At 42.7% G+C, this 15,951-nt stretch overlaps 2 protein-coding genes and 1 non-coding gene across 3 annotated transcripts; 2 read left to right on the top strand and 1 right to left on the bottom strand.

Moving 5' to 3' along the window:
• Positions 1–1,747: 1,747 nt before the first annotated feature.
• On the bottom strand, positions 1,748–3,179 carry LOC127769970 (uncharacterized). Its single transcript, XM_052295630.1, has one exon. It carries the CDS (start codon positions 2,877–2,879, stop codon positions 2,142–2,144), a length of 738 nt encoding a protein of 245 aa, XP_052151590.1. The 5' UTR covers positions 2,880–3,179; the 3' UTR covers positions 1,748–2,141.
• A 7,644-nt stretch (positions 3,180–10,823) lies between these two features.
• Positions 10,824–10,903, top strand: TRNAL-UAG (transfer RNA leucine (anticodon UAG)). The gene has a single exon. It is a non-coding gene; the product is annotated as a tRNA-Leu (tRNA).
• Positions 10,904–12,083: 1,180 nt separating this feature from the next.
• LOC127771914 (40S ribosomal protein S14) lies at positions 12,084–15,334 on the top strand. Its single transcript, XM_052297859.1, has 6 exons — positions 12,084–12,182; positions 12,308–12,430; positions 12,539–12,584; positions 14,325–14,410; positions 14,483–14,612; positions 15,076–15,334. Exons 1-6 carry the CDS (start codon positions 12,180–12,182, stop codon positions 15,141–15,143), a joined length of 456 nt encoding a protein of 151 aa, XP_052153819.1. The 5' UTR covers positions 12,084–12,179; the 3' UTR covers positions 15,144–15,334.
• The last annotated feature ends 617 nt before the right edge of the window (positions 15,335–15,951 follow it).

The raw sequence follows: 15,951 nt of genomic DNA, 5'->3' as shown, positions 1-15,951 counted from the left end.
TGTTAATTTCACGCTTCAATTGCGCTTGTGGCTAAATGAGATGTGATCAAATGTCGACCGATGTTTAGACTTGAAGCACTAGGAAAATGATTAGATGAAGAGGAGAGGTCGATGCATCGCCTTCTGACGTGACTAGCAGGAGCCGAGATGGAAATCGAGTCACATCGATAGGTAGCCATGCATCTGGCAGTTCTTCAGTACTAGTAGGCATTAGCTCTGGGCAAGGTTGCATTATTTATCCTAGAAAGCAGCTTAGCAACAAAGAGGTGTAATATGAAACTATGAACTGCCATTGCTTCAGGTAGATATCGATAGAATTCTTGTGGTGACCGGCGAAAGAAAATGTGTGATGCAGTGCAGTTAGTTCTCATTGAATGGAGCAACCAGACAGTAAATTCATGCCCAGCAGCAGCCCGGCACAGCCCCACAGACAGAATGGCACGCAGCAAGGCGTTGCAAATTCAATTGGTTCGATTGGGTTTTATCCATTTGATCCTTGAATTGGCACGCTGAATAGAGTCCAGCTATTGACTAAAGCACCGCACCCACAAATCAGCAATTGACAAGGGGAAAAGAAGGGCGCAAAGGAATAAAGCAAAATCTAGCCAGAAAAGAGCAACAGAACCAACTTTCCCCAACGGAGGAGCACTGAAAGTGGATGAAGTGATTCACAGTCGAAACCTAACCAAATTGCCTGAAAACTATATCTGATAAAGACATAAAGCATCAGGCCTAGCACCCATATCCTTTCTTTTGCTTTACTGTTGAACGTCAACAAGCAAAAACAAGGATTGCTCAACAGAATTCATGACTGTCGGGTACAAGATAATCACTGCACAACATATTATTTCAGTATAACAATCAGTCAGATTCACATTTGCTCAAATATCATTGTCTGTCAATAAACTATTATGGATTTTGCAAAACAATAGAAAATCTGAGATGCAATGCATGTACTCCATGATCCGAGGAACAGAAAATCTGAAATTCAATGTACTCCATGTAGTCCATGGTCGGAGGGACTTCGTAGTAGCTTCATTCTACTGTAGCATTATCAACAGCAGCCATAGGCCTTAATCTGCCACTAAAAGAGACTAGAGTAGAGGACACTAAAAACGCTAAGGTAAGTAGGACTATAACTAATACACATTAGGCGTTGAAGAAGACACAAGGAAAACAACATTAAATGATCCAATCGAGTTGTTAGTATTTATCCCTTTTGTTCAATAAGACAAAGTGGTTGCCATCATAGCACCAAAATTAGTAAAAACTAAATATAACTACCACTACCAGTCATTGCTTCATTAAAGAAATCTACCAGTCATGGTGAACACCCAAATTCTAGTATGCCTACCGAGGATGTTACAACATTCAAGCATAGAGGAGTACTAAGATAAGTTCAGAAAACAGATTCAAGCACCAACAAACAACAGAAATTCTTACATGGAACAACAGAAACAATAATGCTTTGGAATGAAGGATGAAGTTGAATGGCCGGATGAACATGCTGCACTGCTATTCAGATGGCATCATCGAAAGCCACATATAATTATATTGGACATATGAATCGTATTGGTGGGGTATCATACATTGACCAAGAGAAATATGCAACTATCCAGGAAACAGTGGTAAAAAATAATGAATGAGTGAATCATGCATATCATAATGCACATCAGACGCAAGCCAAAAATAAAATACACTTGTGCATCAGAAATTGTATAATTGGGATATGAAGTCATGAAGAGATCAATAAAAAAGAACAAAATTTTCTAAGAGATAACAACCATAGGTCTCAGACAATTATCAAGATAGATACACCTAACAGGTTAAAAACCTTAAACAAAATTGCTCCTCCTGAATTACAGAGAGCTCCCAAACGCAGGACACCAGTTCTCATTACTGTTGAAACTCACAGTAATATCACACTCACATACACACGCACGCACACACCTCCAAGGGCACCAAAATTGCAAGCAGTTGCATTAAAAAAAAACCAACTCAATTTGTTGCCTTACCATCTGGTTTTACTTCTCGATCTACACCAATAACCCACTAGAATTATACCCTAAAATGTAACCGATCTACGACACTGAGCATGCGGACCTGAACAAAAAGCCAGAGCCACATCACCTTTGCGGAATTCAGTCGAGGAAACCGGTTTGCCGGAGCACGGCGTCGCGCACCCGCCGCAGGTCACGGCCTTTGAGCGTGCGACCGGCGCCCTCGAGCATGGAGAACGGGGCGGCCGGGCCGGCCCCGCCGGCGGACGCGCGCGCGACCATCTCGTGCGGGGGCAGCATGGCGGCGTCGCCGTTCCGGAGGAAGTCGTCGTCGTCGAGCTCGTCCCACTTGAACATCTCCTGCCTCCGGGGCGGGCGGACGGGCACCTTCACCGGAGCCGACTGGTGGTACGGCGCCGCTGGCCCGGTGCTCTTCGGCCTCGGGGTCATCGGGATGGCCCGGGCGGCAGAGGTCGGGGACTGGGTTGGCGACAACGAGCCGCCGCCGCCGGACGCCGAGGCGGCGGCGGCCGCGATGGTCGCCTTGCGACGGAGCAGCGTCCCCGCGGAAGCCGCGGCGGCAGCGGCCGCGCCCCCTCCTCCCCCACCGCCACGGCGGAGCAGGAGCCTCTTGTCCCCCTCGTGCAACGCGGCGAGGAGCCCGACCTGCCCCTGCGGCACCCGGCTCGGGCTCCCGGGCCCCTCCCCCGGCCGCGCGCTCGAGGGCGGCGCGGCGGGGGAGGACGAGAACAGGAAGTCGTCCTCGTGGAGCTCATCCCCTGCCACGAACGAGGGCTCCGTCGGGGACGACGACGGCGACGCGAACATCCCGATGAACCGCTCGCTCGCCGGCGACCGTCGCGGCCTGTACTCGTCCATGGTCAGTCACAACGGCGGCGCATGCAGCCAGGGGCCAGGCGTAGCCTCTCCTCCCTCGTCCGCGCAGCAGGAGCGCGCGACGTGGTGTGGGGGGGAAGGAGGCGAGATGAAAGAGAAGGAGGGGCAAGGCTTTGCGGGGGTTTGGCTTTTATGGGGGAGAGGCGAGACGAGACGAGACCCACCACCGGCGAGGGGAGAGGCGGCGGCTAGATGAGAGGAGAGAGGCTGACGGGGTGGGGCCCACCGCCTTCGGTTCTCAACCTCGCTTCCTTCCTCGGAAGGCTTCTGGCACGTATGGGGGTGGACGTGGCGGGTGCGTGCGAGACGAGACGAGAGGGGAGAGATAAGGGAGGAGGGGGAGGGGGGGCGGTTGAATCGGTCAGGTGGACGCCCCACTGGATACTGTTCATTCTGGGTGGGGTTGGATCAGGTTTTCCGCTGCGTGTGTGTATCGTGTGATTCGAATTCGGCGTGCTCGTGCTGGACCTGGACGTGAGGGGTCGGGTCAGTTCGGATGGGTTTGAGCGGCGAAGGCGCGGCAGCGCCGGTGCGTACGAGTTGAGCCGAGTTCAACTCCGGTGGTTGTTTATAGCATGTTATCCATCCCACAAAAAACCAATTTAGATAAATATAAGGTACTAAGAGAGTACTCCAGACTCCAGTACATTAGTACGAGCAGAGATATAGGATAAGTGATTGCTAAATTTAGAGATATGGATAATGCATGTACACCAGAGCCGATGGATGGAAGATGCAAGGGACCGGGTTAATTGCCACAGTGTTAAGATAAGGATTATCCAGTTAGAATGTATCTCTGTGAATGCCATGACTTATAATTTTAAGTCTAGATCAAGCATACCATCACGGTCATATTTAAAGTGTATATCATCTAGCCCACACACATAACAACTACTACTCCTACATGATATCCGATTTGATCTAATACATGGGGGATGAATGGAAGACAAGATCCGTTGCTTTGATATTGGTAGTTTTATTTTTCTTCTTTATTTTTATAAACTTATTCTAAAATTTAGAAAGTGTGATGTTACTGTTGGACCATATTATCGCACTATAGCAAGAATGACGTGATAGAAGTGACCATGCAGTTGGATAGAGTTGGTGGAGCGGCCCTCTAGCCTAATGATAACCCAATGATAGAATTAAAGATATAGATAACAACATGAGTCATGCAACCGAAGACTAGCCGTTTTGGAGTTTATAGATAGATGAGAACAATCCAATGCAACTTGCTATAAAGTTAGGAGTAATGTCATAATGGTATACGTCCACTCACAATAATTTTTTCGCGTAAAAATAAAAGGAGAACAATGAGATAATCAACTTAAAATGGCTTTAGAGTAAGGGTTCCAAAATGCTAAAATAATCGCTAGGTTATCAGCCTTTATCCAAACAAACATGTTTAGAAAACATACCGGCCAAGTTCTAAAACACAAACTAAATTTTAATTTTTGGTATAATTTAATCATTTTTACCCCTTTTTTTTTGGTAACCACTCGATTATTGTAGTTTTCTAGTGTTGATTGTATTTTGAAACTGAACACTGCTATACGTATTAAAATTTTCTTACAAAACTCTTACTAACAAATTTTTCAACTGTTTGATTTAACTAGATGAAAGTTAAAAAAAATCTAGATTTACTTATAGCTTGCCACATTAGACTTTGTAAACATATTGTAAGAAAATTTAGTACGTATAGACTTTTCCTTTGAAACCTGCTCCTGTGTATCAACTATCAAACCCCAAATTACAACCTAGAGAATTCTAAGATGCTCCATTTGAAGTGGTTAATCGTATTGTGCATTTCGTGGTAGTGTACTAGCATCGGATTTCAAAATAGGAATCCACCCTCAAACACATTACAGATCTTTGCTCCCTTCGTCATTCACATTTTGGAATCCAAGCGTGTTGTCAAGCTTCGTTGTTAGTGGCTCATGACGGCTCTTCGCCGGAATGCAGCCTCAAATCAAGCAAGAGAGCGGGTTGAGCAGGGCTAGACCTTATTCGTTAGATCTCCAAGTCCATTTGGTGCCTGCCTCTTGTTTTTTTTAGTGCGATGGCGTTGTTGTGAGCGATCCTGGCGCCGGTGCTCGATGATCATCAGGAGATTAAAGCAAGGGCATGTTAATGTGACGAAGTGATATTTCTGACTTTCTGTGGTGGTTAATAATTCCCCCCATTCTGACTCCAAGCGAAGACACGTACCCGAACAGAAACTGATCAGACTCGGCTTGGATCAAAGTTCCAGTTTTTAACATACTCCAATTAATTTTAGAAAGTGTGATATCGATGTTGCTGTTGGACCATATTATCTCACTATAGCAAGAATGACGTGATAGGAGTGATAGAAGTAGTCGGTTACCATGCAGTTGGATAGAGTTGGTGGAGCGGCCCTCAAGCCTAATGATAACCCAGTGATAGAATGAAAGATATAGATAATAACATGAGTCATGCAACTGAAGACTAGCCGTTTTGGAGTTTATAGATAGATGAGAACAATCCAATGCAACTTGCTATAAAGTTAGAAGTAGCATCATAATGGTATACGTCCACTCACATTAATTTTTTGCGTAAAAATAAAATGAGAACAACAAGATAATCAACTTAAAATGGTTTTAGAGTAAGGGTTCCAAAATGCTAAATAATCGCTAGGTTATCAACCTTTATCCAAACGAACATGTTTAGAAACCATACCGGCCCATACCGGCTAAGTTCTAAAACACGGTCTGAAATTTAAATTTTGGTATAATTTAATTTTTTTTACCCGTTTTGTTGGTAACCACTCGATTATTATAGTTTTCTAGTGTTGATTAATTGTATTTTGAAACCGAGCACTGTTATACGTATTAAAATTTTCTTACAAAACTCTTACTAACAAATTTCTCTACCGTTTGATTTAACTAGATGGAAGTTAAAAAAAAATCTAGATTTACTTATAGCTTGCCACATTAGAGTTTGTAAATATTTTGTAAGAAAATTTAGTATGTATAGACTTTTCCTTTGAAACCTACTCTTGTGTATCAACTATCAAAAACCCCAAATTACAACCTAGAGAATTCTAATATGCTCCATTTGGAGTGGTTAATTGTATTGGGAATTTCGTGGTAGCGTACTAGCATTTGACTTCAAAATAGGAATCCACCCTCAAACACATTACAGATCTTTGCTCCCTTCGTCAATCACATCTTGGAATCCAAGCGTGTTGTCAAGCTTCGTCGTCGTTAGTGGCTCATGACAGCTCTTCGTCGGAATGCAACCTCAAATCAAGCAAGAGAGTGGGTTGAGTAGGGTGCGCTAGACCTTATTCGTTAGATCTTCCAGGTCCATTTGGTGCCTGCCTCTTGTTTATTTAGTGCGATGGCGTTGTTGTGAGTGATCTTGGCGCCGGTGCTCGATGATCATCAGGAGATTAAAGCAAGGGCATGTTAATGTGACGAAGTGATAGGCCTGTTCAGATTGTAAGCAAAATAAACCTTATCAAGTTTTGACAAGATAAAAATATTATTAAATTTTGATAGGATTTTTTATGTATTTACCAAATTTGGCAACAAACTAAATGTAGACAATTTTTTTAGCAACTTAGCTTAAGAAAAGGTATGGTTAAAAATGGTATTAAAGTGAACAGACCCGATACTTCTGACTTTGTGTGGTGCTTAATAATTTCCCCCGTTCTGACTCCAAGCGAAGAAACGTACCCGAACAGAAACTGATCAAACTCAGGGTGGCTTGGATCAAAGTTCCAGTTTTTAACATACACTCCAATTAAACGGATCAAACTCAAACCAAACGTACGATCAGCCTAGAGATAAACCGGTTGTGGGACAATCATTTCGACTGGGTGGACATGGCAGATTGGCAGTATGGCACTAGCTCCGAGTAACACATTGATCAGATTCAGAGGAAGCAGAATCTAATCCTCTCCTCCAAGCCTCGTTCCCTTGTCCGGTTGTCCCCCGCACTCACTCCACCCCCCACCGCCGCGCGCTACGTCACGCTTCGCTGTCTCGCGCGGTCCACCCTTTTCCCGACGGCGACGTCTCGGTCTCTCAGGGCCCCGGCCGGCCGTCCTCTCCTCCGCCGTTGGATCGGGCTCCGACGGCCCCCGGCCCCCGCACCGGCGCCAGCGCCGCAAGATGACCTGGATTTTTAAAAAACTTATTTCGCAAATAGACCCCTAAAAAAACTTATCCCAGAAATGGTCCTTTTTGGGGCGCCAGAGAGGCTGGCGCCGTCGTCCAACGGGACGGCGCCAGCCTCTCTGGCGCCATCCTCCTGCCACCGTGGCACACGCGAACCGACGTGGCAGGAGGAGGGCGCCAACATGGCTGGCGCCGCCCCAAGGAGGAGGGCGCCAGCACAGATGGCGCCCCCCCTCCCCACCCCTCGCCTCCATTTCTGTTTTTATGTATGGAGTTGCACCGGTGTCATTTTTGTTTTATTTTTTCGGATGTTTTTTCACATTTAGGATCACGATACAACCAACCATAAAAAAATTTAAACTCGAACTACCACTTAGCTAAGTCTGAAAATAGCTAGCATACCACTTAGTCTACTTTGCACCTTCACTAAAATTAGACCATAACTCCTTTTGTAAAATTGGACCATAACTTCTTTAGTAAAACAACATGTTGCACATAATGCACTTTATCACTATATGAAATTACTTAATCTAATTCAAAATATAACCACATGAAATTATAGCCATAAGTTACAGTACAGAGAGATGCATTTTTTTTATTTTTATTTCATTTTTTGATATTTTTTTCTCACTTAGGAGAACATAGGAACCAACCATATAAAAAATAAACTCAAACGGACAAAATATGTGACTCGTAGAATTTTCCAAAACTCTACCGAAACGGACAAAATATGTTATTTATTAAAATAGGCGTAACTTTCTCATACGGACTCAGAATCAGGCAAATAATATATCCACGGACATCTACAGAAAAAGTTACATCCGATTTTCCCCAGCTTTGCCGGGTTCGGCGATATTAAAACCTCCAAATTCCGCTTGCAAGATTGTGTTTTCGAGGAGAGAAGTTTTTCGGTAGATCTTTGGAAAATTCCACATGCCACATATTTTGTCCGTTTGAGTTTATTTTTTATATGGTCGGTTCTTGTGAGTTCCTAAGTGTGAAAAAAATATCAAAAAAATAAAATAAAAATAAAAAATTTGCACATCTCTCTCCTCTGCACTAGTTCGGAGAGAGAGGAGAGGATAGGAAAAATTCTACAGGTCACATATTATGCCCATTTGAGTTCAATTTTTCTATGGTTGGTTCTTGTGTGTTCCTAAGCGTGAAAAAAATATCGACAAATAAAAGAAAAATAAAAAATTTCGGGGGGGGGGGGCGCCAGCCACTCTGGCGCGCTCCCCCTAGCCACCTCAGCATCGCCCCGCCACGTCGGCAGGGGGACGGCGCCAGAGAGGCTGACGCCGTCCAGTTGGATGACGGCGCCAGCCACTCTGGCGCCCCAAAAAGGACCATTTCTGGGATAAGTTTTTTCAGGGGTCTATTTGCGAAATAAGTTTTTTAAAAGGACCAAAATGTGAAAAATTCAGGCAAGATGACGGCGTTTTGCAGGCCGCATATGCAGGCATGCAGCCGCTGCTGCGCAGCCACACGTGGGGTGCTGTTGTTTTAGCTGCGGCTGCGCCTGGGCGCGACGATGTTAATTTGCTGGGTGTGCGTCCTTTTTTTGTACTGACGTCTTACCTGACAGCCTCCACGCCCTCCATTCGTTGCGTACCGTAGCGTAGAGACGTAGTACTAGAGTAGCACAGCAGAAAAAAAAAAAACAAAACAGCAACACTCGCTAGTACTACGTAGGAGTAGTATAACGTGCGCTAAAAATGACACAGTGACCTTAGTCGTAGGCGTAAATTAAACAGCACCAGTATAGTTGCCTATTACTACCTCCCTACCTCCCTTTCAGGTTATAAAACTTTCTAACATTGTCTACATTCATATAGATATTAATGAATTTAGACACACACATATATCTACATTGATTAATTAATATATATATATATATATATATATATATATATATATATATATATATAATATATGTGTGTGTGTATGTGAATGTGAGCAATACTAAAAAATTTTATAATATGAAACGGAGGAAGTACCATTCATTACGTAGGCGTAAATTTATTTTCTTCAGTGGAAGAAAGAAAACGTGTATTTTCCTTAGGGAAATGTCAAGAAATGTTGCTCTGCCTGTATATGGTGAGTGTACACTATATGCATTATTTATTCTTTATGATTATTCTTGCACGTGATTCTTGTACGCTCGAACGTACTCCATCCGTTTCATTAAAAAAACTAACCTAGTATAGAATGTGACGCATCCTACTATAAATCTAGATATATCATTGTACTAGGATGTATCACATTAAATACTAATTTTGTTTTTTTTATTTTTAACAGAGCGAGTATGTATTTCAAATCAAATGTCAGACGTGTGTTATTTTGCAAGGTACTCCTACGTGATTGGCAACAGCGACATACGATTATTCTGTCCAAGCATGATTTGTCAGGTACTAGTATTAATTATACAAGCTAAGTCATGCCTTTGTTGAGTTGCATCATGATAGGTTTGCCAGGTGTGGGATCAGAAAGCTGGATGACAAAAAGGCCTCTCTCGGCTCTCGCATTCGCGTTGTATTCATGGGCCGGTAGATAAGCCGTGAAAGAAATTGCGCTGAAAGATGCAGAGATACGCCTCGCACCATTTCCTAGCTACAAAAATACGTTCTCAGTACACTGTTTGTTGCTTTTTCTTAACACATAATCTTTCTTTAGGATTCGTCTATCTGGTCGTTAGCAGACATCGGATGAATTAGGGGATAAGTTTATGGATTTATATTTTGCTTGTGTTGACAGACTGTATTTAGCATATTTATATATGCGCCAAAAATCCTAGGAGGAACTAGGTATTTTTGTCTGGTCGGAAAGGTACTCGAGCTAAATTAGATATTGGTTTAGGGTTTAATTCTGTTATGTGCTGGAAATGTACACAGGAGGTGTGTCCGTGTGTGTGATAAAGTTATGGTTGCAAGTCACCGTGTCCAAACATAAGATACGGAGTATATAGTGGTACACAATTTTATTGTTGTGTTTACGTTGTGTTCTTTGTGCGTGTGGTAAAAGCACTACTCGTTGATGCGTGAGTGTGGTGTGTGTACGCGTCTTTTAATTAAGCTAGAAAAGAGATTAGTGCCTCCTGCGTTTCTAGAGTATATAAGTTAACCCCTACAAAAATCATACGAGGTCCTATAAAATTCGTGTCCTTTTTCAGTAAGCTGGACCGAATCTGCCCAAATAAACATCTGCATACATATACAGGATAACAATGTCGCTGCAGACGTAGCAACTCAAATTGATATCTTGAGCTTGATACGTCCGTGAACGACAATCACCGAACACAGAATCTCAATGATTGCAAGTAGGTAATCGAAGCTAGCTAATGCACCATACACGGTCTGGATTAAATTGTGTAAGCTTTCCCCGCTAATCTCTGTTTATTTTAACCTGTCCCAATCGTGTGGAGTATGTGCTCCATGTGCTACCTAGACTAAAGAACGTTGGTTTTGGATTGATTGGAGGGACCATTTTAATTTTTGAGCCCCAGATTAATGCGGAGACCAGTTGCAAAGCTGCGGCTGAGTGCAACCGATTGTAGAGACATCGGTATCAAATGGTAATAACACAATGTCAGTTGTTCAGTTGGCATCCATACCCCGCTGCCCATTTTATTGCAAAAGGGGTAGCTTGTCACCAAGCTAAGAAATAACGTAAAGTACTCCGCATGAGTGCATCGAATGAAAATACCATTTGGTGTCACCTGTGGCAAATTATGAGTGGTGCATTAGAGTATTATATACGAGAAGTGAAAACATAATACAGCTGCGACAGTTTGGCCGAGTGGTCTAAGGCGCCAGATTTAGGCTCTGGTCCGAAAGGGCGTGGGTTCAAATCCCACAGCTGTCAAATTTTTTGTTTTACTTTCTCTTGTTTTTAAAGGTGTTGATTTTTTTATTCTCACTTTATCTCCCATTATTTTATTTTATACTTTCTCTTATTGTTTGTCAACGAGTGTTTTTTTTTCGCACTTTTTTTTATCTCCCGTTGTGATCACACATTTACACAATTTTGAGCCTTAATATTGCTACGAAAGGAACCTTTTGTTTTGTATATACTGCCTTGTTGATACACTAGTTACTTATAGGATTAAGATGCACCCCTTGTAATAGTAGTATTGTCTATATCATAAATAAATTATACCGACAGACCTTAAACTTGTAAGTAAGTTTCACCTATATCCACGAATTTGCAAATTACGTATTGAGATCCCTAAACTTGATTTATTCTTATATCATCCTAGTTTAAATCCTCTTCTGACCTAGTCTTGCTCACGTGAGTGACATGCCACTTGGAAGATAACATGGCAAAATTTTTCCCTTTCCCTTCCCCTTTTTCCCCCTCCCCTTCTTCTTTTCTCTTCTTCCCCTCCACCGCTGGATGCACTAGTGGCAACGGCAGACGAGAGAAAGATGGTGCCGACCACCGGAAAAAGAGGCGCCGACGACAGAGTTGGCTCGACGATGGAGCGGAGGTTCGAGGTCAGAGGTGACAACGGTCACCGTGAGCTCCCCACTCTCTCCCTTCTCTCCACCTCGAGCTCCACTTGATGGCGATTAAGAGCTCCTCCTCTGTCATGCTCATGGTGTTGTCCGTGATTGATGGAAGGAAGGGGGAAGAGGGGAGGAAGGAAAATGTGCTGACGAGTGGACCTTTAGCAACTTTTTTTTTTTTTACTATAATGCCCGTAAGCACCATATCGAATAAATCCCATGTTAACGTGCCACAAAAAGTGTCATGTATAATTCAAAAAAAGGCAATCCAAACCATCAATGATGATAACCTGGTTGGTTTTATATATTAGTTGTGGTAGCCTCCATTTTGAATTTTGTGATTTTGTGGTTGACAGATGCGAACAAGACTTGGCCAGAGGGAGGAAAATTAGACTACTATTTGCTTTCTTAGTTTTAGTTAAAAGCCCCTTCCTCCCAATATGCGGCCCTCATGGGAAATCCTCAGACACTCGGCCCAATAGAACGGCCATTATGGCCAGTGCAGCCCACCCGAGGGTTTATATGCGTGCACGCACTCGGCCATTCACACCTCCTGCCGGTCTCCTCCGAACCCTAGCCTGCTTCTCCTCCTCCTCCCCGCCGCCGCCGCCGCGAGCACAGACGACGCAGCCATGGTAATGCATCCCATCACTCTGTATTCATTTCTGATCTACGCTTCTCCGGCGTATTGCCTATTCGAAGGTCTCGTTTGCTCACCGGGAATGCGTGCCGCCGCCGCCGCTGTTTGTGCTTGGTGCAGTCCGGGAGGAAGAAGACGCGAGAGCCCAAGGAGGAGAACGTGACGCTCGGCCCCACGGTCCGCGAGGGCGAGTACGTCTTCGGCGTCGCGCACATCTTCGCGTCGTTCAACGACACCTTCATCGTGAGATCCCGAGACCTTTGTTTCTGTTTTTGCGCCTAATTTATGTTAAGGCGTGGTGTGTTGTGCTCGTTGCTATGGCGGTCTCATACTTGGGTTTCGTCCTTGCAGCACGTGACGGATCTGTCCGGCAGGGAGACGCTCGTCCGCATCACCGGTAATTTCCCTACTTGAGAACAATGCTTATTATTGTTAAAGTTTAGTGTATTTTTGGGCCAATCGCATTGTGAAGTTTATTAATCTACTACTATCGAATGAGTGAATTGGAATGGTGCTGTTGTTGCATCTAACAGCGGTAATATAATACATTGTAGTAGTCAATAGAAATGTGTGGCTGTTATGTATCGCGGCTGCTGGGTAAATCGAGGTTAAGTTCTTATGGGCATGTTTCCAAGCAGAGCAGGTTAAGCTAGCAAAATGTTATTTGTTTGACCCTCAGATTGATTTGATCGAATGAAAACATGTTACTTTCGACTGACCTGGTCATTTGGCCAGTTGTGTTTTATTATGGTATATATTCCATGTTCAACATCTGTGATGTTTGTTATAAACATCCATCATGCATTGTTGTTCAGAGATAGGAGTATATTCTATTGTAAAAAAATGTATTGAAGCAGAGGATAATCATGCATGTTAACTGCATATGAATTGATCTTTCCTTTTGGTTACTGGCCATGCAATTGTCTCATAAGTGTGGCCATTGAGGTCGCCTACGTTTTGTCATTTGTGAGCGTGTAAAAGTCATATCTGCGCAACGTGTTGCATTGCTTCTGTTCAGTTGTTTGCATTGCAAACCCTTGCACAATGAATTGTTGTGTTTGAGGTGAATACACTCTATGTTGGAGTAAGCCTCAGGAAGCCTTATTTATACTAAGTCCTAATTGCCCAATTCAATTTCGCATGGATTGGGGGGGTCAGCATCCCAGCTGCCATCGGGTTCACCAAGGATCTTCAGTGCTCTCACAGTTTTCAGCAAAGTTGGCTGCAACCTCCATGTAGACTGTCTAGCCACATCTGTTCTTTAATCTGTTTGGTTGTTGACTTTATTATTTTATTTGTTAGCATGGCCCTTAAGATCGCCTCCCTTTTGTTCTGTGGGAGCGTGTCGAGTCATAGCCATGCAAGATTAACAATGATGGACCTGAGAGTTTTTCTCTGGAACTTCTTCTCTTCCCGCTTGTTCGTCAGGTGTTTCCATTGTGGCTTGGGTTTCCTGTGGTGTTTGGTTAGTATGGAGCCTCTGCTTTCTGCATTGCTCCTGCTGAGTCCTTCATTCTTGCAACTCTTTGCCACTTAAAAATGGAGGTTTCTACATGTTGGAAGGGAACATGTCGTATTATTTTACAACTGCTTCTCTTTTTGTTTGAAGATTTTTTGTGTATTAGCTGTGCAATTTTCCATACCTTTTAGTTGCTATGAATTTATAATTATGGAGTTATCTGAAGTTTCTCACTGGATGCAGCTCACTGCCCATTTGTTTTAGGGTGTTAATATTTTTTAATCTTCGTTGGGTTTTGGCATGAGAATTCATTGGTCACAAGTTTTTTTTTATCTTAGAACCACTTGTTGTATCTTGCTAGGATTCATAATGTAATTAGTTTCTTTCAGTAATTGAGGACGGTGCATCAATATTGAACCAGTTGTATATATAACGTAATCGCGTTTATGTTTATAGATGCCTATAAAATTGTGATTTTATGCATTTTTATGATCCATGGTTGTCTTGCCATTTTGTATGCTCTGAGATCAGTAAGATGTTGATGTTCTATATAATTCATGGTTCATCAGACCATTTGAAATCTGATTCAAACTACGTGCAAATGCTTTGATCCAGTTCTTTTTAAAAGGAATATCTTGTAGATCTCTGCTGTTATAGTTACAAAATTGTATTTTGCAGGTGGCATGAAGGTGAAAGCTGACCGTGATGAGTCATCCCCTTATGCTGCCATGCTTGCATCCCAGGATGTTGCACAGAGATGCAAGGTACAAAAATACCTACTGAAACATTAATTGTCTGCTGTCAGTTGATACTTACTGTTTTGTTGCCCTGTACAGGAGCTTGGAATTACTGCTCTGCACATTAAGCTCCGTGCTACTGGTGGAAACAAGACAAAAACTCCTGGTCCTGGTGCTCAATCTGCGCTTAGAGCTCTTGCACGTTCTGGCATGAAGATTGGACGCATTGGTAATCTTATAGTCCCCATTAATTTCCTTGCACCATTGGCACCTTGGTGGTTATCTAGCATTTGTTATTATTAATTGTGTTTGACTATTTTTGTGGAAATTTATCCTAGAGTTGCTAACGGACTGCGCATTGTAATGCATGGGTTTTTTTGGTTATACTACTGTTTATAATTCAATTTCTTATACTATTGTTTGACATACATAGTATCTAGAATAGAATGGCTGTACATTTAATTTAGCCTTGTACTTAGTATGGTTGATGCTGAACCTGTGCTAGCTTTTTGTTGTTGAAAAGATGGCTTTGTTTACCTTTTATCTACTCGTTATGCTCAGTGCTTAGCTACTCAGTGTTAATCAGCCTCCTAAGTTATTTTTACAATTATTGTCAGGTTGAACTTACAACCATTTCCCTCACGATTTCTGTGAAGAATTAATCTTATTTCTGTTCTTAATTTGTGAAACAGAGGATGTTACTCCAGTCCCAACTGACAGTACCCGCAGAAAGGGTGGCAGAAGAGGAAGGAGGCTGTAATTCCGTGTAGTGCCTGTTATGGGGGGAAAACAAAGCTATCTATCCTTGTCCTTGCAACTTGTTCTGTACTCTATTATGATCTTAGCATCGGATGTGGATTTATAAATTTTGAGCTATGTTATGTTCTTTAGAAGATGAATGACCTCCCCCTATAAAGCCGATTATCTAAATTTTGGTTGCTGTTATCACAACTAATGTTTATCTGATTGTGTTTTGTGTTGCTGTTGCCGTGATATGACCTGCTGTCCGTGTTCCCGTCGTTAAGTCTATTTTTGTATGTCTTGAATCCGTTCTTAGCTCAATTTGGTTCAATCACTAATCACTAAGTTGCTTTGCAGTCACCTTCAGAATATTATCTTCTAATCTGTTTTCGTAGTCGACCTGCATATTTTGATCAGGAGAATCGGCTGAATGGTTTTGTATCGCCTCAATTTGTACGCCATGTTGGCTGAGGCACAGGGTTGAACAGCAGAATCTGAAGAACTGTACTACCTCCATTTTACAATTTAAGTTATTCTAGTATTTCTCAAATTCATATTGGATGATGTTAACATCAATATGAATATGGGAAATGCAAGATTCATTAACATCAATATGAATGTGATAAATACAAGAATGACTTACATTGTGAAACGGAGGAAGTATCTTTTTTTTGGAAGCTTCTTTTTTTTTCTTTTTGTTGCTACGCGTCCAATACAGGTGTGTGTTTGGTTGCTTGCATCCTTCTAACCTGGCCCATCTCTCTCATCCAGGATGTGTTTGTCCAGCTCAAGAGGATACACATGTGGGTGTTTGGTTGTTCGTATTG

This window comes from Oryza glaberrima, chromosome 4 (genome assembly GCF_000147395.1).
Source record: "Oryza glaberrima chromosome 4, OglaRS2, whole genome shotgun sequence".
NCBI lineage: Eukaryota > Viridiplantae > Streptophyta > Magnoliopsida > Poales > Poaceae > Oryza > Oryza glaberrima.
This window is presented reverse-complemented; position numbering and strand designations above follow the sequence as displayed.